At 49.8% G+C, this 25,484-nt stretch overlaps 1 protein-coding gene across 3 annotated transcripts in view; it reads right to left on the bottom strand.

Annotated features, from left to right (window-relative positions):
* GFRA1 (GDNF family receptor alpha 1) overlaps window positions 1–22,797 on the bottom strand; it is a 188,814-nt gene extending 166,017 nt beyond the window's left edge. For 2 of the 3 annotated variants that reach the window (XM_066354947.1, XM_066354951.1), the window contains exons 1-3: window positions 22,130–22,793; window positions 21,078–21,371; window positions 19,810–19,893 (exon numbers count right to left, since the gene is read on the bottom strand). In XM_066354947.1, the coding sequence (XP_066211044.1) occupies window positions 19,810–19,893; window positions 21,078–21,371; window positions 22,130–22,169 (418 nt within the window). In that variant the 5' untranslated portion in view covers window positions 22,170–22,793. Of the gene's footprint in view, window positions 1–19,809; window positions 19,894–21,077; window positions 21,372–22,129 lie in introns of all 3 variants that reach the window. The other variant, XM_066354948.1, reaches the window with a different exon arrangement.
* Between the last annotated feature and the right edge of the window lie 2,687 nt (window positions 22,798–25,484).

Below are 25,484 nucleotides of genomic sequence, written 5' to 3'. Positions count from 1 at the left end.
TTAAAAGCATCGCAGGACCTAGGGTACCCAAGTGCCTCCCATGGGCAGCGCGGCGTGACACTGCTGCCGCCCCGCGGCGCTCGCAAGCCCTTGTCCGGGAAACTCGGGAACCTCGCTGCGTGAAACCAGCAGCCAAGGGCCAGTTCGTGCAAAGAAGCGCAGAGTCGACCACGTGGCTGAGAAAGCCGTGCAGGTGCCCGAGTTCCTGCCATGGGCATTTGGATGGTGAGGCTCCCACGCTGGGAGTGCAGGCCTGCTCCTCCCACCTGAGTTCTAACCAGCCCGAGACGACCCTCCAGTCTCGTGTCACACTGGCCTTCTTCCTTGCCTGGTCCGTCACGCCACACGCCTCTCCGATCATGTCACACGCCTCTCCCTGCCTCTGCCTGGGACGCTGTTCCCATGTGGATCATCTTTCCCATTACAGGCACCATTTGACTCTCTTAGCACCTCTTTTGTAAAATTTTTTTTCAACAGCGCTTGAACTTTTCTATATACTTGGATCTCTCCCCCAAGACTATAAGCTCCATGAAAACAGGACCAATCGGACTTTATTCACCATTGTATCCCTAAGTATCCTGCCAGGGAGAGTGCACACGAGGCTGAGGCCTTTGGCGGACCAGGAAGGAGGAGTGTGGCAGGGCAGGAAGGCATTGATCGCCTGTTGACCCTGGAGGAGACGCCCCAACACAAGGGGGCGGAGCCAAGAGCTGGAGATCAACAAATCATGCTGCGGTGACAGAGCTAGAAGCTTCCTCTCACTCTGGATAGTGCACACATCCCAAGAACCACCACTTCTCTTGATCATCAAAGCCTGTCAGAGGTGAGTTTTCCGTTATTCATAAGACAAAGCATCCTAATGAGCATCCTAGCTACGGGGTTTTGTACACTCCTGTCCTATCTCACCTAAGTGCCTAGCACCACATTAAGTACCTAGCCGTTTGTGTTCACCTATCTGCCTAACTCACCGCATACTCATCTATTCATTTATTTCATTCAATAAGTATTTGCTAAGTGCCCATAGGGCTTTCTAGGATCCGGGGCAGAGAAACAAGCAGGCCAGCTGCGGTCCTTGCTTTATGCAGCTTAGTATTCTAGCAAGAGAAACGGCAAACCAGTAAATCCACAACATAATTTGGACAGTGCTAAGCCCTGTGCAGATAATGACGTAGTGAGATGTAAGAAAGAAGAAGGGAGGAGGGGGACATGGTTAGCTAGGTGGACGGTAGACCTCTCGGCTAAAAACAACAAGGTGGCGATCAGAGAGGATGACAGAGAAGAACATTCCAGATAATGGGGGAAGCAAGAGTAAAGGTTCTGAGACAGAACAAGGCGATGCGTTTAAGGGGCAGAGAAATGGGAGAGTGACTTAAGAGTCTGTGACCCTTTTAGGGGAGAACAGGACAAGGTGAGGCCAGAGGAAGGGGCGGGGACCAGATTATTTAAGAATTCTTCTTCCCAGGGCAGTCCAGATGCCTGCAGGGACAGAGTCTTCACGCCTTTGCGTTTCCTCACCCTTCGGGCCTTCTTACTTGGACCTACTGTATGTGTCCATTAAGGAGAGGAGACCGTGCGGGACTCTGCTCCTGGACCAGTGTGTCCCCTAGCAAGTCCCTTAACCGAGCAGTCTTTAATTCTGTCATCCAGGTGTGTGACACCTGCAAAAATTGCCTTAAGTCTCCAGTGGTTTAACACCTCCACCAATAGGATCACTCTATTCCCAGAACCGGGGAGGAGGAAGGTCCATCCAAGACAGCATCCCACAGCATGAGGAGACTCGGAAGGTGGGGCAGGTCCATGGTCAGGGCTCACAGGGCAAAAACACCAGAGTCACTGGGTCGGGGCAGGTGTGTGTGTCTGAGAGGAGGGCCCGGATGAAGGCTGCCTGATAGAGAGGAAGGTACAAGAAAGGACAGGTCACAGAGAACACAGCTTTGTTATAAAAATTTCTTGTTATAGAAGGCACCACAGATGATATGGAAGACAATGACAGTAGACCTTTTTAAGTTTTATTTTTACAGTTATCAGATATAAAAGCAGGAGGACACGGTTAGCTAGGTTAATTTTTGTATTTAAGGGTATCTAAACAATGTGTAGCTTAGGACGCGTGTCACCTCTAAGGTACGATAACTTTCTGCAGGGCGCGTCTGCCTCACGTCGGGGTGGTTATCTAAACGCTGTTTAGTTCTGCTCTAGACAGAGATGTTCTCCGTTTGCCTCTGAACACTCACCCTGTGCGTGAACCCGTGGTCACTCCCCGCCCCTCAGTTTTCAAGGTGTGCCCGCACGTGAGCAGCCCCAGGACCCGCCAAGAGTCCTTTCCGGAAGGTCTGTCTGTGTGGGTGGGCTGTGCTTCCTCTTAGTGAAAGGCCAGAGATGGGGGAGGAGGTCAATGACCACCCCGCACTCAGGGTGCTGCGGCCTCAGCTCTGCCCAGCTGCGGGACTGTTCGGCAAATTGCAGGGACCGAGAGGCAGGACGCAGGTTGTAACAAAAGAGCCACATGGCCACTTCACCAGTGTGGTGTAGTCGCCCTATCTGACGGGCGGACCAGGCCTTCAGTGTTGGTGCATCTTGAGGGAGCAGCAGACACACTAGGAGGTCTGCAGAGCAGCCACTAAGTATGACAGAGAGTGAAGAATGGGCCCAGGGACCGCCGCGCCCTCCCTTGGGGCAGTGAAATGTCTGGAGGTCCAGGAGCAAGTTCTTGTCTTATTAAATAAGACCTATTGTTTTAAATAAGAACTAAAACTACACAGTGTGTTGTACCGTTCCACACGTGGTCTTACCACTCAGATCTGACCCTTACAATAATAGCCCTGCGGAGATGTTCTCCATGTTTTACAAATCGGGAAACTGAGGCTAAAAGCAGTTAAATAAGTTGTCTTAGTTACGGAACAATGAAGTCAGGGTGCAAACCCAGGTCAGACTCCACAGTCTTTCCACTACAGCACTAACCTCCCAAAAAAAGATAAAAACATCTCCCCGATATTCTAACATTCCTCTCCCTGGTTTCTCAGTTTGAAGAGAGAAGGTGAATTCAGTGTGGAACATGACTGAGTTATGGCCAAGTTATCTTGGTGGAACTGTCCAGAAGGCCAATGACTGGCTAGATCTAAAAGGAGGCTTCTCAAACTGAGACTGCAGAGACCCTGGGGGTCTTCTGAACCCCACACAGGAAATGCTGGTCTGAGCAAGGGGCTCAGCAGAAAGCCCCCAGGTGTGGCACGGCACGAAAGTGGCAGTAGAGACCACAAGAGCTGCCCTATCCTTGGAGGACTACAGTCACCCGGCCAACCAGGGCAGGCGCTCAACAAACAACACCAGGGTCGGGGCAAGGAAGCACGCAGGAAAACACCTGGCCAGGCCTACGGCCTTCTTACTAAGCCCGCTGAGTATTAAAGGATGGCGCAGCTTCTTGTTAAAATACAAAACAGTGCTTAGACAAGAGGGGGCGGAGAAACCATATTGCATTTGAGCTAATAATCAAAAAGACAGCAAGTAGAAGAGCACAAAGGGAACTAGGCCCCTGGAATTGGGACAAACTTGACTGGAATTCAGAATCTTGCAGCAAGTAGCTGTGAGGCCTTAGGCTAGTCGACTTCTCTGAGCTTTGGTGTCCTTTTATATAAAATGTGAACAATGCCCCCACCCTCCACACCCCTGCTCTGGGAAAACCCTCAGGGCTTTTGTGAAGATTAAATAAAATAATCTAAGGCGTTGGCCTAGCGTGCAGGAGTCCTGGGTTCGATTCCCGGCCAGGGCACACAGGAGAAGCACCCATCTGCTTCTCCACCCCTCCCCCTCTCCTTCCTCTCTGTCTCTCTCTTCCCCCCCGGCAGCCAAGGCTCCATTGGAGCAAAGTTGGCCCAGGCACTGAGGATGGCTCTACGGCCTCTGCCTCAGGCACTAGCATGGCTCTGGATGCAACAGAGCGACGCCCCGGATGGGCAGAGCATCGCCCCCTGGTGGGCATGCCGGGTGGATCCAGGTTGGGCGCATGCGGGAGTCTGTCTGACTGCCTCCCCATTTCCAACTTCAGAAAAATACAAAATAAATAAATAAATAAAATAATCTAAGAAGGCATCCCCCTTGGCCAGTTGGCTCAGTGGTAGAGCATTGGCCCGGCGTGTGGAAGTCCCAGGTTTGATTCCTGGCCAGAGCACACAGGAGAAGCGCCCATCTGCTTCTCTACCCTTCCTCCTCTCCTTTCTCTCTGTCTCTCTCTTCCCCTCCTGCAGCCAAGGCTCCATTGGAGCAAAGTTGGCCCAGGTGCTGAGGATGGCTCCATGGCCTCCACATCAGGTGCTATAATGGCTCCAGTTGCAACAGAGCAATGCTCCAGATGGGCAGAGCATCGCCCCCTGGTGGGCATGCCCGGTGGATCCTGGTCTGGTGCATGTGGGAGTCTGTCTCTCTGCCTCCCCACTTCTCACTTCAGAAAAATAAAGAAAAATTACAAAGAAAAGAAGGCATCCCTTATCCAGTTCTGGGCACCCAGCAGGCATTCCACAATTAATGTTTTCACATTTGTCCCCTGGAGATCACAGCCAGCTTTGACACTGACCTTGGAGCTGGGACTTGAGTTCCTGTGGACCATCACAGCTAAACCCTCAAGCCTGAAGAGGCCTTCCATGGCAATCTTGACCCTTAATGACTGTGCTTATTTCCCAAGGAGGAATCTTCTCCCAAGAACGGTATTTCCAAGAGCCAGATCTTTGGTAAATGGTACATATGACAAACTAGCCAGAATTCCAGAAGCAGTTGTCACCAAACCGAAAAAGAAGTCATTTCCAGACACAACCCTTCTAAGAGGATTCTCAAGAAATCCCAAACCCAGACAAAGAGGACTGGGATGAATGGGGAGAGCTCAAGAATTCTGACCCTCACCTGACCCCATGCACAGTCTAGTTGCAGTAAGTTCACTTTCTCTGCAGGGACATAGCCCCCAACAGCTGCGGAATGTCAAAAACAAGGCTGCGTGGGTCTAAAGTTACCCTTCCTCCACCACCAGGGGAGAGAAAACACATTTCTGAGTCTCTACTTCTTTCTGTTTTGCTTATGAGGAACAAATGTCGACAAGATATAGCATACTCCACTGTTTGCCACCAAAATGCACCGAGCATAATTTTACATGAAGCTACACCCGCTTAATTGTGATGCATTAAGTATTATGTTCATTGTTTCTGAAAGTGGATAGAAATGAATAATTTATTTCAGACAAAGGAAACTCTTGAATATGAAATGCCTCATCTTTTAAAATTACAATTTGGAAGACCAGAATGAAAAAATACCCACAGTCAGTGAACCTTATACTGCTAATAGAAAACAATGCTTCAACTGTTTCTACTTTGTTTGCAAACATTACTTTTTTTTTTTTTTTTTTTTTTGGTAAACAAGATTTAATACAACGTTCTTGAGCATCATCAGGAAAGAAGCACGCTAGGTTTTCGCCCTGCGCACAGCTGCTCACCACAGGGCTAGCACATCCAATGTTAATTTTCCGTGCCGGGTGAACACCCTTCACTTTCCCACCAGGGCTCCCGAGCTCACCTGGAATCCCATATCCCTGCACCCCAACCTCTGCCACCTCCTTCCAGATCTTTCTTTCTGCCAAGCAACTTCCCTCAGCCTCTCCTTCTCCTGCCCTCAGCCTCCACGACACCTCACTGGGCCCCGCTTTCGCCTGGTTCTCCATCATCTCCCCAGCAGCGAGCACACGCCAGGCACAGAGGAAGTCACCATGGCTGCTGGTATTTGGCTGCTGGTATTTCTAGAGAAGATAAGTGATGTTCTGGACGGAACTGCACCACACCCAGTGATCGTCATGTCCTGCATCTATTGGTCTCTTTCTCTCTCTCTGTCTCTCCCTTTTTATTTCTTTTTAACAGAAGAGACCTATATCCACTCAAATAATCTATTTTCCTATTTCATGCTAATAAGTTGAAAGAGGAGGAAGAAGGAAGTTCAGTACTTATAAAAGGAGGAGACTGGCAGTCACTCAACTACCATTTACTGAGCATTTTCAAGTGCTCGTTCTGAGTGTTACCACCAGGAACTTCATGAATTGGGTGCCATTATTATTATCCCCATTTACTGGCAGAATACCTTGAACAGAGTGACTAATTAACCATGGTCATCCAGCTAGTAAGTGCTGGGATGGGGAACTGAAATCTGGACGTGTTTAACCCCACGACTGTTCTGTATTTCATAACTTCCTAGGCTCGTTGGGATCTCATGCCCGGCCCCTCCCAGGCCCACCCCAACCTCTGGAATGAATGCAGATGGTCTGCCAGGTGGCTCTTGATGTAGGAGAGTGTTGCCTTGCTCCGACTGTGTTCCTGCCCAAGGCCAGCTGCACACATACAGGGTAGCACCTCCTCCCCCACCCCCACCCCCACAATGTCACTAAAACAATGTCAAACACGCCCTGGACCCAAGAAAGCGCACGCAGAGAGGGGTCAGTCACTCCTCAGGAGCCAACTCCTTGAGTTGCGATAATTACTGGCCGCAGTCTCAAAGGCCCCCGCCTCTGTCCCTCACCCACATGCCCTGGGGTAGGCGGGCATCTCTTTCAATTAAGACCACTCCCTGCATTTAGAATCTTGGGAGTTTTTATCCAGACATGCTCTTGGCGAAATGTTCTGAAGCAAGTTGAGGATTTGATGGAGAAAACGGCCAAGGGAGACACAGGCTGGGGAGCCAGAAGAATTCAATAGAACACAGGAAATAAATGAAGAAACTAGCCCACTCATCAAGACCCCCACTTATCAATGGTCCACAGAGAGGCTGGGCAGGCCTCCCTCCCAGCCGGGAGGACAGCGCTGGCCTGGGGATCCACTCACACTCATCTGAGCCACTGTCCCCAAGCCCATCCTGAGTCTGGGATAGAGGGGGCGTGGGGGTTGGGACACCACAGAAAGGCAGGTGGGCAGACAGGAGTGTCCTCATCCAGTGCCCGTGGAGGCGGCCTCCTGTCCCCAGCCAGGTCACTTGGAGTCCAGGGGCCACACTGAGCACTGGTACCCTTTCTCCTACCCCCCAGCATTGAGATCCTTCACGGCTGGGCTCCAGGCCACCCTGCCTCCTGGGCTCATTCCAGCTGGCATCTCTCCGTTCTGCTGTCACCCACTTCCCACATGCCCACCCACCTTCCCAGGGCCATCCTGTGAGCCCCAGGCTGCCTGAGTGACTCCTGCTCCTCTGCCCACTGCTGGCACCTAAGTGAGGGACTTCATATACTGGTCGTGGCATCTGAAGCCCTGAGCATCCCCAGGAGAAGGTAAGTCCGGGAGAGACGATCTTGAACTTGTCCTCCTCTTGCTCCAAGTCCACCAGGAGCTGGGGCAAAGGGTATGGTCCTCCTAGCCTCATTTTTATTTTCCCAGAAGGATGAGAAGTTACTCATCCACAACAGGCCATCCGGGTCTGGAAGCATCCAGAGTCCCTGTGTACACTCTGAGGACACAAAACTATATTGAGTTGAACCTCATAAAATTTCTGCTACCTACCCCGCTAACCTACAAAAATGGCAATTTCCTGTGATTCAACCTAAAAAATTCCAGTGATGCAGAGGTAAATGAACCAGCATCCTTCCCTGGTTCTGCCGAGACAAAGGCTAAGCCCTGGAGGGAGGCAAACCTGCTCTCCTCGGACTGTGCGTGCCCGGCGCTCCGGCGGGGACTGTGTGTGCCCGGATCTCCGGCCGGGACTGTGCGTGCCCGGCGCTCCGGCGGGGACTGTGCGTGCCGGTGCTCCGGCCGGGACTGTGCGTGTCCGGCTCTCCGGCCGGGACTGTGCGTGCCCGGCGCTCCGGCGGGGACTGTGCGTGCGGTGCTCCGGCCAGGACTGTGCATGCTTGGTGCTCCAGCCGTAGCAAAGGGGCCTATTACTAGGACCTTGGACACTTGGTGCCTTTGCTCATGCTTTTGCCTCTGCCTGCCTGAAATGCCTTCCTCATCTCTTTTTACTAAACTCCTACCCATTCCTCAAAACCCAGCTCACAGTCACCTTCAGCATGCCTTCTCTAACCCACAACTCCATCTAGTCAGTTCTTCCCTCCTTGGGGCTCAATCTGAGCCATGTATGGAGTTCTACTCATTTCACCTACCACTTTGCATCATCATTTGTTTTGTTTATACCTATCCCTAAACCACAGAGAGAATTCTCAGAAGGCGATGGTAGCATCCTCTTTACGTCTGAGCTGCCCAGGCTTCACACTGAACTCATAGCTCTCAATAAATACCTAATGAATGCATTTGGCAGAAATGTCATTCTGTCATATGGAAACATTCTGTTTTTCATTTTAAAATACACCTATCATCTATCTATATTATATGCACTATGTACATGTATATATCACACACACACACACACACACACACACACACACACGTATCACTCAGTAAAATGCTTACTAATCCAAGCAGTTTGTGCACTGAACATTCATGGCCTGTTATACCCATGGACATAGTATAAATAGGCCCAGCATAGGTTCTGGATTTCTTGGATGAGAGTGTGCTCTTCTGATTCCCACCTGTGAGCCCTCAGATAAGTTTCTTACTTAGACATCAGTTTCCTTATCCATCAAGTGAGGCAAAGAGTACCTACTATCCAACAAGGTTGACACGGGTTATTACCAATAACACACCTCGCTCACTGCTTCTCAGAGCTGTTCTGTTGCTTTTATTTCTCTTGACATCTCATGGAGAGTGCAGTCATTGCCAACAGGGAGTATGTTTCAAGTTTCAGCCTGGTCACTCTTTTTCCCATTGAAATACCACTTGCCATTCCTAAGCAGACAAGAAAACAGTGGAATTCCACCAAGGGAGGGCTCCCCGGCATTCACTGATCGCCTGGTACCTTTTTCAAGAGTTTATCTGAAACTCATATAGAGTAGGGATCAATGAAACATTTCATAAGCATGGGCTTTAAGAAACCTTCTGGCCAGTTCCTACAAGGAATGGAATCTATACTTATTTTCATACATTATTAACATAAAAGGACAGTGAGCAAAGGGCAACAGAATTAACTAGCGGTCGGCATGGTGCTCCTTAGACCACTCAGAGGGACGCGGAGAGAAGCAGGACCGGCGTGGCAGAAGACAAATGAATAGTCTATTAGGCCGCCTTAAAGAGGAACTAGACTACGCATTCCTTTCTTTACCACTGTGTAATGCTATTAATATGACAACATGACCAAAAAAAAAAAATAGCCCTAGGCATTTTGCTCTACTTTAGAAGCCTTCCATCTCGCACGGAAATATGAGAGAGAAAAAAAAGATCCAACCCAGAAATTGCTCCTTTGAATAATATTTCTGCAGTTCCACGGGACTGGCTTTAATAGTGTGCGTGTTCTGGATTCCAGTTGTCAATTAAGGACGCATCCAAATGCAGGGATAAATATGAAAATAATAGATATTGCCTTGCATTTCAACTTCAAAGTGCCCTATGTCAAAGAGCGATTGAGCTGGATGCTACAGGACAAGAAACTGGGAATTAAGGAGGGAGGGAAGGGACCCAGTATCTCCTTCTTAATCAAAGAGCCAGGTCTGTGCTTGTTAATAGGCTTTACAGATGCGGGGAAAAGATGTGAATGCGAGCTCTTCTGCTTAGCGGCTGTGTGGCCCTGGGAAAGATACTCAACCTCTCTGAGCTCAGGTTTCCTCCTCAGAAATCAGAAGTAATTCCTAGCTTTTGGCGGTGGCTAAACAATACCCATGATCAGATCAGGCTGCCCGGGGCAGGGCACGCAACGGGGGCCCCCAGAGGTTTTCCTCACCCTACACTTATCTCCCCTTTAAAGAGAGTGCAGGTTTGGAGGTTACAGAGCTCTGGGACCAGGCAGGCAGAGTCCCAGAGGGAACTGTGGTTTGACCAAAAATAGGCCATTTGACCAAATGATTAAAAGTCTGTCGTATGCTAATGGTTGGACGGGGTGGACCTTGGGCCAATTTAGTAGGAGTAAATTGCAATTGATTTTCGAAGAAATTGCTTGTTCTCTTGCCTTTCCTCAGCTGTGTCACACTTTCTCACACACAGCTGCCTTTGTCACAGCCAGAACCAACCGAAACACGTGACAAGGCACACGTTGAATAATACAGACCTCCACGCTCACACACACCTTATAAATACATGCACATGTGAGCAGGCAGATATACAAATATATCTATCGGTTGGATACATGTTTATATAGATGTTCAGAGGCTCAACATTAGAAATAATTCTGCACCACAGTATCCTTCTGTAGGGTTTTCAAATCCTTGTGGCTGGAAAACTATCCTGGGTCATTTTTGTGTTTTAACAACCTACTCTTTGAATAAAGATCATAAAAAAAACACACCCTTAAAATCTTCCCATGCACCCTTTCCCAACCCTAGCTATGAGTTCCTGGATATGAAAATGGTTAAAAGATCATAGGAGATAAAAAGAAATCATAAGAATGAAGGTTAACAATAGCTGCTTTCACCCCTAATTTCTGATATGGTGATAGGACCTCTTGGAACATTAATTAGAAGGGAAAGAGAGATGAAAGAAATACCCAGGGGACATAATGAATTAGCCCCTTATGCAAATCACCCATTCGTTTTCATCATTGACCCAGCAAGTTGAGTCTCTAAATTACTGGAAGTGGTTAGCCTCTTTAACAAAAATTTCCAGATAAAGGATTATTATTATTATTATTATTATTACTATTTCTAATCTGAGGGCTAAGGGAGCTTAAAGCAACAAATAAGTTCTCAGTTTCCCTTGCAGCCAACTCTAAAAGGGGCCAAAAGATATGAAAATTAACGTTTCAGCCACTGGTTTCTGTTGCCAAACACAGACTTATTAATTAACCCTTAGAAAGAAAGAATTCCAAAACAATAAGCAAGGACCACATAACTATAGTCAATGGCTGTGGTTCTCACCCTCCCTGTGTAAAAACAGCGTGTGGCTTTCTGGGGGTGGGGAGGTGGGACACAAATCTGAACAGGTAACAGGACAATTTAAAAGAGGTGGGGTGATGCCAAGACATGGAGAGCTTCAGATATCGATTTAAAAACAGACACACGCCGAATTTCACTTGTCATTACTGTCCTAGACAATTTATGTTCCACTGTCCTAGAAATTTATGGAACTCTCTTGTTTTCTTATCAGTAAAATAAGGGCATTGGACTAGAACGACCTCCGAAAGTCCTACTGCATCTACAGTCCAGTGGTTCCTTTTATCCCTCTGTAAACACAGCACTTCTGAACATTTCATTTGTCTAACTGAAATCACAGGACGTGCATGTTGTCGACTCAACTCGTTCCTGCTTTCGTTATCTCTCCCCTACTCTCGTTTTCCCTTTGTCCCTATGTTCTTTTTCCTGATTTTGTTATCTTCCATGTATTCAAATGAAATGCCATAAAGAAATTCTGGTTCCCAGTAAGGTATACATTTAACAAAGCCTCCTTTATAAATGTTATTAACATGAAAACCATATATGCCAAGATCAGAAGTTTCTTGCGTATGAAGAAAGTGCTAGAAGAAAAATATTGAGTCCCGGAATAATACAAGACTCAACAAGCAGGCCCTTAGAGGAGGGAGGAAAACATATTAGAGACAATTCCCATCCACTGCCCTTTTTATAAAAGGATGCTCTCAGGAAAGGTAGGCACTTGTCCAAGGTCAGCGGGCTCGTTAGGGGTAAAGCTGGAAAGTTGACTCCTGGACCAGTGCTCTTTGGACCAAACAATCCTGATGCGTGACTCTCTCTTGAGAATTTAGTCCTGTATCCCAGAGGGGGGGGAATAAAAGGGGGGTATCCTTTGGACAGAATCAGCTTCGACAGCAGAAAATTAATACACGGCAAGAAGAAATACTTCAGAGGACTAAGGAGGAGAAATGAGGACAGACATTGGCTATAAATAATCTTGCACCTTGTAACAATCTTTAGTTCATACAATTCCTTGTCACTCGCTGATGTTTTATCTCCCGTCTTCTGGAACTGGGACCTACAGTCACTCTACACAAACTATTTGGCGACCTCGACCTTCCCAGCCTTCATGGGGACATTGAGGCCTTCGCCACGAGAACCTAGATACTGGGATGACCTGCTGCTCTCTCCATGAAACTTCTTGAGGTTGACAGTTAATCATCATGATAAAATTGGCCTTTGGAAGTGGTCAGTGTCACAAGAAGGCACAGATGCCTCTGGTTAACAGGTAGGTCAGCGGTTCTCAACCTGTGGGTCGCGACCCCAGCGGGGGTCGAACGACCAAAACACAGGGGTCGCCTAAAACCATCGGAAATCGCTGAGGTAGGTAATAAAGTATTTGTAGACTATGACTCCAGTGTTGTATAAAATACACACACATGTATGCACATTCATATACATATACATACATATATATATATATACACACACACACACATGAAAAAATACAAAAGGCTCATACCAGTATGTTTACATTATCTTTGGGAGTTGGCAGTGTGGGTGATTTAAATTCGTTTTCCTTTTTGACATGTTTGTAATGTCTTATGGTTCTACAATAAAAATGGATTGCTGAGGGGCCGGAGTGGGAGAGAGAAAGAGCCGAAAGTAGTGCCCTGTGGAAGGGAGATGTCAGTGTACTTAGCACAGCTGCCAGGAAGGAGGCATCTCCCCGCTCTACAGCACGCCCTCTCAGGGAGCAGTAATTCTTCCTGCTACGAGGGGCACAGGAGAGATTTATGGGGAGAGCTTAGAAGAATGGAGTCAGTCAAGCTGAGAATGGAAGGCTGATCACAAGAATCCTTAAGCACAGGAAGAGCTCCCACCTCGGCAGCTGTAGCAAACTCACCTCTGACCAAAGAGCATAAGGAGAGGGCCCCAGAGGAACTGAGGGATATGGAGCAAGAATAAGGAAGGCCTTTTGCCAAAGGGAGTAAAGACTCAAACTCGGTTGTGAAGAGACAGGACTTTCCGGCCCTGGCCGGTTGGCTCAGTGGTAGAGCGTCGGCCTGGCCTGCAGGAGTCCCGGGTTCGATTCCCGGCCAGGGCACACAGGAGAAGCGCCCATCTGCTTCTCCACCCCTCCCCCTCTCCTTCCACTCTGTCTTTCTCTTCCCCTCCCGCAGCCAAGGCTCCATTGGAGCAAAGATGGCCCGGGCGCTGGGGATGGCTCCATGGCCTCTGCCTCAAGCGCTAGAATGGCTCTGGTTGCAACAGAGCGACACCCCAGATGGGCAGAGCATCGCCCCCTGGTGGGCGTGCCGGGTGGATCCTGGTTGGGTGCATGCGGGAGTCTGTCTGACTGCCTCCCCGTTTCCAACTTCAGAAAAATACAAAAAAAAAAAAAGAGAGAGAGAGAGAAACAGGACTTTCTTGCACAGCCTGTTAGGGAGAGGATACAGTTTTCCTTTCTCGTCCCAGGTAGTTGATAAGCAGCCTTCCTAAGAGCTCGGGAGGGCTACCCTTTTCAGGACATAGAATCATTGTTCCAAGGTCAGGGAATCAGATTTGCTGAGACAGTCCCAGTCTTGAAATCAGGAGCAAGTCAGCTAACCTGGCCCGGGGCAGAGAATTACAAATGACTGAGACTTATCGAGGACCAAATACATTTTAGGCATTATGCCAGGCACTTAAAATATTGCATCTTTCATTCACAGGAACCTGTAAGGTAGACATTACCACGTCACATTTTACATCCAAGGAGCCTGCGGCACAGTAAGTGCAAATGACCTGCTCAAACAAAACAAGCTGCAGAGCTAAGATGCGCCCAGGATGATGGAACTCCAGAGCACGTGTTCTTCCTCCGGCATCAGCATGTACCAAGACCTAGAGGCACGAAGCTGGGGGAGCAGCTCACCAACCCAGCTTGTCTGGACACAGGGTGGCAGGGCTGAGACAGAAGGTCAATTACTAGAGGAATCTAACGAGGAAAACAGAAGCTAAGTCACCAAGGTGCTAAGGTAAGACCTGGCAGTGAGGAGGCCAGGTGGGATAGGGAGAAAGTCGGCAGTAAGAAGGCCAGTGCAAAGTTCAAGTGAGAAATAAGAAGGGAATGGAGAGGCCCTGGCTGGTGGCTCAGCAGCAGAGCATCAACCTTGCATGTAGAAGTCCTGGGGTCAGTTCTCAGTCAAGGAACACAGAAGCAATCATCTGTTTCTTTACTCCCCTCCCCCTCCCCTTCTCTCTCTCTCTCTCTCTCTCTCTTCCCCTCCCATAGCCATGGCTCTATTGATTCGAGCACACTGGCACTAGGCACTGAGAATGCCTCTAGGGAGCCTCCACTTCAGGTGCTAAATATAGCTTGGTTGCAAGCATGGCCCCAGATGGGCAGAGCATCGGTCCCAAGTGGATACTGGTTGGGGAGCATGCGGAAGTCTGTCTATCTCCCGTCCTTTCACTTAAATAAATAAATAACTAAATAAATAAATAAGGAGGGAATGGAGAGAGGACAGCAATTCAAAAGACAGCAGCTAATTTCATTGCGACTTAGCAATGAGTCTGAAGGCGTGAGGACGGAGGGAATGGAGATGGCCCCAAAGCTTACAGCATAGGCAGATGGATAATGCCATTATGTAAGACAAGAGACTGGAGGAGACAAGGGTGTAAGGAGAAAAGGGGAGAAGTGATGAAATCCACTGTGGATATGCTGAGTTTGGAGTAACCAAGATACCTCCAGATGAAGTCACCCAAGACTGAGCTGGAAATACTAGTTTATAGAGAGGTTAGAATAGGAGGCAAGACTGAGTCATGGGTGTAAGTAGTAACGAGATCCTCAGAATGGATCAAGTTTGTCCAGAGAGTATGCAGAACAGAAAGAAGCCACCACTAGCCTCCTCTATGGCAACAGCACGTTCTGGCAAAATTGTTGGAGGCTACCCTCAAGCTGTGTGGTCCTGGCCAAACTGCGTCCCCTCTCTGAGCTTCACTTCTGTAAAAAAACAGAGAGTCACACTAAATCTCTAAGGCCCTTCCTCCTGATGTTCAGCCACCCATGGTTAATGGGATGCCTGCTAGGGGACGGGAAGGATGCTCCAAGCTGAGAAGACACCAGATATAATATGCAAGGCCTGGGCTTTCTAGTGGGAAAGACAGAGACATAAATAAGTGCTCTCCATATGCTGTGATTAACAACTATCATAAAGGCAAGAGCGAAATGCAGCCTGCGAGAGTCCTGAGTGGGAGTACCTGTCAGGGAGAATTGTAGCCTGGCCCTTAGAGGTGAAATTCGATCTTGATCTTGAAGAACTAACAGAGACTTCCCCAAGGGAGGCAAAGCCATGTGCAGAGAGGTATAAGCTGGCCTCCACAAGTAGCTGTTTTAGAGAGCCGAGCGGAAAGGACCACTCAACACCCACCCATAGCAGTGGGTATTTTACAAACCTTTCTCCCTCAACTTGAAAGACATTAGATGGCCACATAAGGCTCTTCTTCAATATGTTAAAATTTTAAGAAAAGTTTTCTAGCGGTGACATAAATAGGATGGTACATAATAATAGAAATGCTAAGTATGGCTAATTATTCATAGCATCATTCAGGGACAAAAACAAAACCAAACAAAACAAAAGGAGCTGGACTCAAAAGGGAGTTTAGAGACATCTCATCCTGGAGCAACCATTACTTGAGAACCAATCTCAAGATGTGCAGGCTTCCTGGGAAGGTCTAAGCCCCTCTGGGGACTTGGAAGGAAATAATCACAGGGTCAGTGAGCTGAAACCTGTCTTCCACCAAATCAGATCTCAGCTGTTCAAATCCTAACCTCACTTTTTCCCCATCGTCTATCCACTTGGTCCTTGTTTGCAACCCCAGCATCTTCGATTATATGCTAAGAAGGTCTGGCATCTCTTGACTCTTCTCTACAAAAATCCAACCTCCCGATCAATACATGCAGACCTCGGCCGGGGCCTCTTTCTCTCCTGCTGCCATCGGGGTGCTCACACCCTCCCTCTGATCCTCCGTCCTCGGGCTTGTCTTGGCACCCACTCTACTCTCAAAGTCTCTCTCTGCTTTGTTCTCCGCCCCCAGAGTCCAAAACCATTGCCAACAAATTCATCTTCCTTTCAAAACACCATTTCCTTCTTGCTGCTTTGTTGAACTTTTGTGAAGAAGAAAAGACGAGGCAGAATGGAGGTTCAAGGGCGGAGAGCGGCGGCTGCCAGAGACGCAGGTGTGAAAACACCACCTGGCGGCTCCATGCTCTGTGTCTCCGAGCACCCCCTCGTGGCCCCCAACGCACTTTCTCGTGATCTCTCCTCTCCTCCCTCATCCTTTTGCACTGGCTCATGTCATCCTTTGTGCACTCCCAATGACTGCCTGGTTCTTCATGTGTGACACCCCTAAAAGCCACACTGGCATCACCCCAAAGCCGAGGCACCTCCTGGAGCCCGTCCAAGTGCCTGAGAGGTCAAACGCATCTACCATCGCGTTTCCGCCGGACGGACCAGCCTCCCTGACCCGTTATGGCAGTTCCCACCCGAGCTGGCTGCTTTGTTTCCCGGCTGCAGCTCGGGCTGCGGGACAGTGGACAATCTGTAGATCCGACCTCACTTTGACCTCACGATGGCCTTTCAACTGGCGAGCCAGTAAACACTGGGAAAGATGGCTGTGGGGTTTTGAGGAGTCGAAAGAAAATGGAAACTGAAGAACGTCAAACATGTCCTGTTCGGTGATAGGATTCAGCTCACACTTAATGTCTGTGGATAAACATTCTCTTCACATTGGGCCGAGAAAGCCAAATATGGAAACTGATTGCTGCCATATCTGTACAAGGCAGAGGCCCCTGTTGTCCTGGTTTCTTCAGAGAGATTTTTCAGGACAGAGAAGATGTTCTAGAAACTCGGATTCAAACCATGAGAAACAACATTTATCATCCTGCGCCTCTGTCCTTCCCCATCTTACAAATGCCAAACTGGAGAGTATGCATTATTCAATGCCTTAAAACCTCTCAGGGCTCCATCTGGCTTCCCTACACCCACTTAAGGCACAGAGTACGTATCAGAAGTCAAAGCTCATTAGTGCTGGAGCCTAAATTAAATGCCCTCGAGATATAAAATGTAGCCAGCTCTAGACAAGGCCTTCCCGGCTCTGATGAAACTATCGTGACTTCCGGGTTCTGACAGGACAAGGCTCACAAATTCAGGATCACATTTGCTCTGAAGAGATACCTACTGAGGGAGGGATCCCCAAAATGAGTGACTGAGACTTGGTCTGGAGAGAAGAATTCCCAAGTACGCATCAAAGACGTTCAGATAAACCAGTGGTATTTGAGAAGGACCCGGCCCACTGGAGGGTAGGATAAAGGCAAAGATTGAAAATTCAGTGCAAGAGCACAGTGGAGGCATTCTGGAGGTGACCTTGATCTCCCCCCAGAATCATGCACTGTTAGGACTGGAGATTATTCACTCCAGTGGCCTCATTATATCAAGAGAAGGGAGATCCAGAAAGGGAAAATAAGTCTGTTAAAAGTCCCATAGCGGTTCTGAAATTATAACCCAAATGGCCCTTTTTCCTTGCCAACTTCTTCCGGTTGTCCATGGGAAGGTCCTTCCAGGCATCAGGACAAAGACTGCGGAGTAACACAGCCACAGGGCAGGCAGCAGGCAAAAGGCTCTGCCCTTCAAAAGCAGTAGGAAGGCCAAGTTCAATTCTGGTCCCACATCTGCCACGCCCCATCCTTGCTCACAGACCTGCTCCTGTGAGAGCAGATGGTAACATATACTTGTCCTGTCTGGGCCAAGGGGGACAGACAGCATTAGTAGGGATTTGGAGTGGAAATTCTCAGCATTCTTCCCGATAATCAGATGAATGCCTGATACTAAACTTGTCCCGTCATATCTTAAACCCAACACACACACACACACACACACACACACACACACACACACACACACACACACATTTCCCTCTGAACCAAAAGAAAGAATAATGTAGAAGCGTGTTTCTCAAGTTTCATGAGCTTCTGAAGCACCCAGCCCAGAGACCTTGAAGTGCAAATTTAGGCTCCGTAGGTCTGGCCGAGAGCCTGAGATGCCACCCTACTAACCACCTCCCAGACGCCTCTGTGCTGCTGTCTCGGGCCCACACTCTGAGCAGCCGGAGACAGATGTCACCCAGTCCTGGAACCAAACAAATGTGGGTTTCAATTCTGGTTCCCCCAACCCCCATCTTCCCGTGTGGCGGCTGTCGGTCTGTTCTCTCTGTCTGTGAGTCTGTCCCTATTTTCTTTGTTAGTTTTTATTTTGTTCATCAGATTCCACATGTAAGTGAAACGACGGTGAGGATTAAGGAAATAAAAAAACCTTATAGATACAGACAACAGTGGGGGGACTGCAGGAGAAAAAGGGAATGGGGGAGGCGGGAGAGGGGAGGGGGATAGAAGTTGACGGAGGGAAGACTTAACTTGGGGTGCTAAACACTCAGTGTGATACACAGATGATGTGTCATAAATTGTGCACCTGAAACCTGTTTAAGTTTACTAACCAGTGTCACCCCAAAAAGTTTAATAAAAAAATTAAAGAAGAAAAATAAAATTAAATTAAAAAGTAAAATAATAAAATGAAAGGTAAATTCTGGTCCACCATTTAAGAGCTTTGTGGTCCTTGGACTGGTTTCCTAACTTCACACTGCCTCAACCGCCTCATCTCTAAAATGGAAATAAGAACAGCTAAGGAGCACTCGATGATGATTACATAAGTTAATGATGTGAAGCCCTTAACATAGTGTCTGGCGTAGTATAATGAGGGCTTGATTAAGGTCAGTTGCTGGCTGCCTCTAAGATTCATGAGGGCAGGGACATCTGTGTGGCTCAGTGCCAAAACCTCAATGGCTATGACTAGGATGTAGTAGGTGCTCAATGGATGTTTGTGAACGCATAAATGTATCTAACATACACCCATGCATAAGCTAGTATTTACACACTTCTTTGGTTCTATGGCTTTCTGCAGGAAAACATAAAACATTCAGAACACCAGAACATTCACCAATAACAAACCCTCATCTCATAGAATCAAATCCATTAACCAACACGTAGAACCACTGAGAAACATATCATTTGTGATGGCTATACACACTTGAGAAAATGTCTTCACGGTAAACAAATACAGACAACATCCGTCAGGAATCTGTATATCATTAAGAGAGATTACTGCCTTGCTCATTACTTATGGGGCTGTCTGAACGCAGATGTTATGACAAACAATTCTAAAGCTAAGTTCACTTCCAAACCAAACGCAGAATTGCAAGGAGAGACAAAACAAACCACGGGAAGCGAGAGTACTTTTTAAAGGGCCACCAGGGCAGTAATACATTGCATTATGTATGCACACCCTTTTGCTCAGGAAAAATTGGAAACAAAAGAACAGTTAACAAATGGTAGAGCTGAATCTTTTGAATCAAAGGCAGACAAATAAGTAAGCCCGCAATTCTTCAACAATCTCAGATCATCTTCAGACATCTCATAAAGTAGCATCACTAAAACAGATCCCATTTCAGGAAGGCACTGTGTATGGTATGTAGCAAGAAGGGAATACGATTGCCACCTACAGACAGAACCGGCACTCCCTTTGCAAGTGCTGGCCAATCATATTTTAATGTGGAAAAAAAAAATTCAACCAAGTCACCTCCCTCCAACCTCTTCCAAACCACCACACCACATTACTTCATTTAGAATTACTTTCAAGTCATACAATCATCTCTAGGCGTTCTGCCTCTTCATTATCATCATCCTATTTCTAATTTCCCAGAAACACTGCGCCATTCAACTACCTACTTATACGCTATTTGAGAGCCAAAGAGAATACACGCCAATGGATTTCAAGCAGGCAAGGGTCCCAGAGTGGAAGTATAAATCTGCTTACCTGGTATGAAGGGGACCACCCGGAATATATCAGACAGTCTGCTGTTGACTGGTTCGTATGGGGAATCTTCAAGCAGATCATTTCCTAAACACAACAGAAAAACTGGGCTCAGATCTGGAACACAGACATATTTCAGGACGTTTTTGTTACTGAATCTGAATCCTAATTATGTTATAATTGTGTAACAAAAAGATGCGGAAACTTTCAAAGCTTTCAAATGCCTCTATTTGGCTACATAGAGTTGTTTTTTTCATTCCCTCTGCCTTTGTTGTCCTGGCTCTCCCCAGAGTGCCATGAAACCAGGGAAGAGCAACCCAGCCTGATCTTGCCAGAACACTCTCCCACTTTTGCAAAGGAATGAAAGCAGAGAGGAAGAAGCCAGTGATATCACATGCCCAGCTTGCCTCCAGGAACCAATGGAAGAAAGGTGACTCAAAAGAGGCCCCGTTCCTTTGCTCCGGAAACTTGGCATATGGTCAGAGAGCAGGTACCCTGGCGATTACACAGTCGGTCTTGGAAACAGGTTTTCATTAGTAGGTTCTGGAGAAAGTGGCACCTGATAGGTCAGTTCTGTTTATTAAAGAATTTGGGTGTGAGGATCAGTGGAGAATGGATACACTGGATGTTTGTGTTAGATTTACAAGCACTAGCCACATCTGTTTCACAAGGACCAAGAAACTGCCGTGGGAATGGATGGCTGTGAAACATGGACTTGTCCCTCTCTGAGCCTCCTCTGTGTTAACCAAGGGTGAGCAGCAGCAGCTGGTTCGGGGCTCAGCTAAGCTAAGTTGACAAAAGGTTTCCCCCACATCAGCCTTTGTTCGGCTTTGAGGGGAGTCAAGATAGACTCGATTCTACTGGACCTTTACAGTGTAATTTTTTATCTGATGTCAGAAAAGACAGAAGGACAGAATATAGGGGGAAAGTCCAGGCAAGATGCAGTGCAAGTCTTTGTATTATTGTTCTGTGGAGACAGCTCTCCTTACAGAGAAGTTGCAGTCCCTCGGGTGGCCTTTAACATTCTTACTCCTGCTCTGACCGGGTTTCAGAGAGGGCAGCGGGGTCCCGGGGTGTCCCCTTCACCCCTTGATGAGTTTTCCAACAACCAGGCCCCAACAGTGCTGCTAGGGAGGCAGCAAACACCAGCTGCTGCTGTCCCTGGGGGCCAATGAAAGGTCCTCATTCTGCAGCTGGGAAGAAGTGAGTGGATGATGAGGTCAGCCAGACCGGGGGCGGGGGGACAGAGGGGCCCGACGGTAGGCGCCTACCCTGCAGGCTCTGGTACATGCTCCAGTAGATGCGAAGGCAGTTTTTCTCCTTCTTCATACCCCGCTTGCAGCGGCAGTTGTAGAGCGACTTCTGTTTGAGGGCCTCCATGGCGCTGCGGCACTCGTCCTTGGCCTCCAGGCCGGACGTCAGGCTGAAGTTGGTCTCCTTGCCCGCCACGCACTGCCTCAGCGTGCGGTACTTGGTGCTGCAGCTCTGCTCCTTCAGGCACTGATCGCTGGCTTTCACGCAGTCCAGACGGTCCCCGCCGCTCACCTCCGCCGAGAGGAGCACGTCTGCGGGCGGAGGGAGGCAGTGTCAGTGCGCTTGGGCACCGGCCGATGTGCCGCCCCGCGGGAGGGCGCGTGCCTGCGCGGGGACCCTGACGCCCCCGCTACACCCAGGAGTCCATTTTCCCGCCCTGGGACCTCCTGCTGCCTGGGTCTCCCCTTACCCCACTTTCCCAAGCCCCTGGGGCTTTGCGGACTTTTCGGGGTTCCCAGAGAACCACTGCTACCCACTGTGCGTGCCAGCCCCTCAGCCCCGGGCAGACCTGCCGGACCCCCGGCTCCAGCTGCGGGCTTGGCGCAGGCCGCGTGAAACCCAGGGATTTCCAGAAAAGGACAGCGGCGGCCGGCTGGGCGCTGGGCGCACGGCAGGCGAACCCTGGTCCGTGGCCCGCCGGGTGGGGAACACTGGGATGTTACTCTGGGGAACAAAGTTTTCCCTTCGAAGTTTGTCTCTTGGCCCAATGCTCGCCCACACCCCACCTGCCTGCCGCACATCCACGAGGCACCCGGGTCGGAGCCGGAGGGCTCGCACCCCTTTATTCCTACCGGGCTAGGTCATTAAAAGCCACAGAAAATAAAAACCCAGCACGGAAAGCCGCGGGCAACTGCGCGTGGACACCGCCTCCCCAGCCTGAGGCGCTGGGAATTGATGATCGCCTTCCCCAAAAGGAAACTTCGCCCTCCCACACCCGGCGCCCCCCACGCCGCGAGGACTCCTCGGAAAGGCTCCGCGGGTAAGAAGTCCCGCTGCAGCCTCGACTTACCGAGAAGCGGCAGCACGAAGTACAGAGTCGCCAGGAACATGGTGCCGGCACGCAGCTGGTCCCCACCCCCCAAGAAACCCCGAGCCGCCGCTGGGTCTCGCCGAGGGAGCTCAGCGCGCAGCGATCCCCGGGCCGGCGCGCTGCTCTGGTCGCCCAAAGTTCAGCTCCATCCAGCGCAAGAGCCAACTCCCGGGTCCGTCTGCCGCCACAGCCGCGGGCGGCTCCGCTCCGAGCGGGCGGCTGGTGAAGGCGGGCGGTGGATCCGCTGTTAGGGGTTCAGGTCCGACCCAACCTGAAAGGGAGAGCGCTCTTTGAAATGAGAGCCGAGAGCGCCCGAGTCTGCCCCCCGCCCCTCTGCCCCCCGCTGCTCCCGCCTCGGAGGACTTTCCAAAGCCCCTGCGAGAGCCCAGCCCTGCCCGCGTCCGGGCGCCGGGAGGGGGCGCGGGGAGGTGCGTGTGCGTGTATTCCCGGGCAGCCGCCCGCACCCACAGAGGGGGGCTGCAGAGGCCGGACGCAGGCTCCCAAAGTCCAAGGGGGTGTCTGCCGGGTCCAACCAGAGAGGCTGGACGCAAACAAACAAACAAACAAATAAATAAGTAACGTTACTTTCCGAGCGCCGCGAGCGGAGACAGCTGCTGCCCGGAGTCGAAGCACTCGGCGGCAGCGGCTCGCTCGCTCGCCCTGGCGCGGGAAGAGCCCCTTCTCCGGGGAAGTTCGCCGCCCCTCCTCGCGCCAGCCCTCCCCACCCAAACCACCAATCGCTGCCCCCCATCGCCGTATCCCCTCCTCCTCTTTCTAAGGCAGCCGGGGCGGAGGGGAAGCTACGTCCCGGTTTGAGCTGAAACCCGGCTGGTGCACCCCTACCCGCGGCGCGTCCTCGGCTCCCTCCACGGCGTCCGTGCCGCGCACACTCGAGCCCAGAGCCCTAGACTCGGTCGCACCAGTGCCACTAGGCTAGGCGAGCGCGCCAGCCCGCAGCCCCGGAGCGCCAGAGCAGGTGCAGCCCAGCGCGCGCCCCCGGGGCCCGAAGTTGGAGGGCGCTTGCAAGAGGAATATGGGGGAGTGGCGATAGATTCCCAAAGAGACAGAATGAGAAAACTCTCTCCAAATGCCACCAACCTGGACTCAACCGACCGTGTCCAGCTGCAGCGAGGAACCAGTTTATTTATTTATTTATTTTAGGGGGTGTCCCCGCCCTCTCCTTCCCTTTCCGGGCTCACTTCTCTGCGCTAAGGAGAAAGATGCTGTAATCTTACAGAGCTTACAGGATCTAGTTGGGCCAGGACCGTTTCCGAGCAGAGCCCCCTAGGATTCAGATGCCCGTTAGGGATATGAGTGGTTACTGGTTGCTGCGTGCAGGAAGGATAGCGGGTTCGGAGGCCAGATTTCTTGGCCAGGGTACCCTCGGCTTGCTCCTGCTCCCTCCGGACTGCAACGCACTGTCAGCCCCCTCCGATAGTCTCCCGCAGGGACGCCTCAGATGAACACACTGGCCTGCGGTGGGACTGGGGGAGGGACCCAGCTGGCGCTCGCAGGGCGCGCGGCGCTATGCAGCCGGCCGCGAGCTCTGCCAGCCTCTCTCTCTCTCTCTCTCTCTGACACAAAAGGACACCGTGCATGAGGACTCTTGCGCCCTGGTGCATCAAACCAGACCCTTCTTCCGAACACAAAGTTTTTCCCCACGTCACTCATGGCCGTGACTCAAGACTTAGCGTGTTAAAGACACTTGGAGCCAGGCCCTCCGAGCCGGGATCGCGGATGCTCGGCCACGCCAGCGCTCACACACGCACACTCACGCAGGAACACACAGTCTCGAACGCGGTCCTCGAGCGTGAACAGGAGACAAAAGCGGGACCCAGTGCATAAACCGCGTCAGACCTGGCTTTAGGAAAGCTATAAGCGGACCTCCATTTTGGCTGTTTCAAGAGTAAATTTTAAAATAGTAAATATAAAAGCCCAACGTATACACAATCCTTCACCCCTATCCCTGGAACCACTCGATCTTAGCCGAGCTGCCGAGCGCCCCCTACTTCGCCGGGAACGCATGCTCCACTCCCGGCACGCCCGTGGGCGCCCAGGACACGGAAGTCTTCATCGGGTCTATATAGGGCTGTGGGGAACCGCCTGCCGTGGCGGGTGGCGGTCGTGCCGCTCCGGGCGTGTATTCGGGATCCTTGCCCATGTGCAAGTTCGTATCACTGGGAAATCGAGTTTGAATCAAGTCCGGGTGAGCCCAGCTGTCAAATCTGCAAACCCATCACACCAGACAATGGACTGCAGAGGAGAGAAAAGAAAAGCTCATTTTGATCGAGGGGGGGTTAATTGAAAAGGGCATGGGCTTTGGCTGAAGTTTGAGGCCAGGGTGTAAAGGCGAGGAGAAGAAGAGGAGGAAAGAGATGGGGTGGGTAGCTCTCGATTCAACTACACATCAGCCAGGCGCGCCCCTCAGCTGCAGCACGGCTCCAATGCGTGCAGTGCATTGTTCGCAACGTGTCTGTGCCTCGGTGCGTGCCCCAGACGCCAGGGGACGTCCTGAGGATCCGGGCTCTTGTGCACTTCCTCAGGGGCAGGAATGAGGAGATTGATTCCCTCATCAAGCACCCCCCCAACACACGCACACATATGCACGCACACGCACAGTTGTACCATACATGGATTTTCCCTTCAGTGTATCAGCTTACACTTGGTTGTTGAGTAAACAAAGCAAACATATGCCACATTTTCTGGACAGATGGTTCCAACCAAGGGCTACTTAAGTTCTCTTTTCTCTTGCAGTGGTAACAGTCTAAGTTACAGAGTGGACTACGCGGAAATATCATATAATTAAATCTTTCAATCAGTATCTTCACCTTAAAATAAGTTATTCTCAAATTTTCAGATACAAACCAGAGAAATCCTAGGAAAGTGGTTTTAGTAAAAGAAGTGACCAATTAGGGTTTTATCTGAAAACTGTATTTCTTCATGGACACCCAAAACATAAAACCCTCTTTGTCATTCCATTTTATAAACAGAGGTGAATACCTCCCTTTGGAAAACTCAATTTTCTATGGGTAGACTAGTGCCTGTCATTGCTGAGGGCATGATTTAATGAAATAAGATTTCATTTAAGGACATCACTCACATCCTTTTTAAGTGTTCTTTGTTTAGAAGTGACTCTACATATATTACCATAATATTCCACAAGCATCTTTTAAATCAAAATTTAACAGGGTGGGGGGAAGAGTGGAATAAAAGTTCTCCAAATGTAAAATACGGGACTTTTAAAATATTTACAGATTCAACAATATTTCAGAACCATTCACACACACTGATCCTCATTAAGTTCTTACAGATGATGAAATCAGAGCTTTAGATT

Source organism: Saccopteryx leptura, chromosome 13, assembly GCF_036850995.1.
Source record: "Saccopteryx leptura isolate mSacLep1 chromosome 13, mSacLep1_pri_phased_curated, whole genome shotgun sequence".
Taxonomy (NCBI): Eukaryota; Metazoa; Chordata; class Mammalia; order Chiroptera; family Emballonuridae; genus Saccopteryx; species Saccopteryx leptura.
Note: the sequence above shows the minus strand (reverse complement) of the source record. Positions and strands in the feature narration are given on the sequence as shown.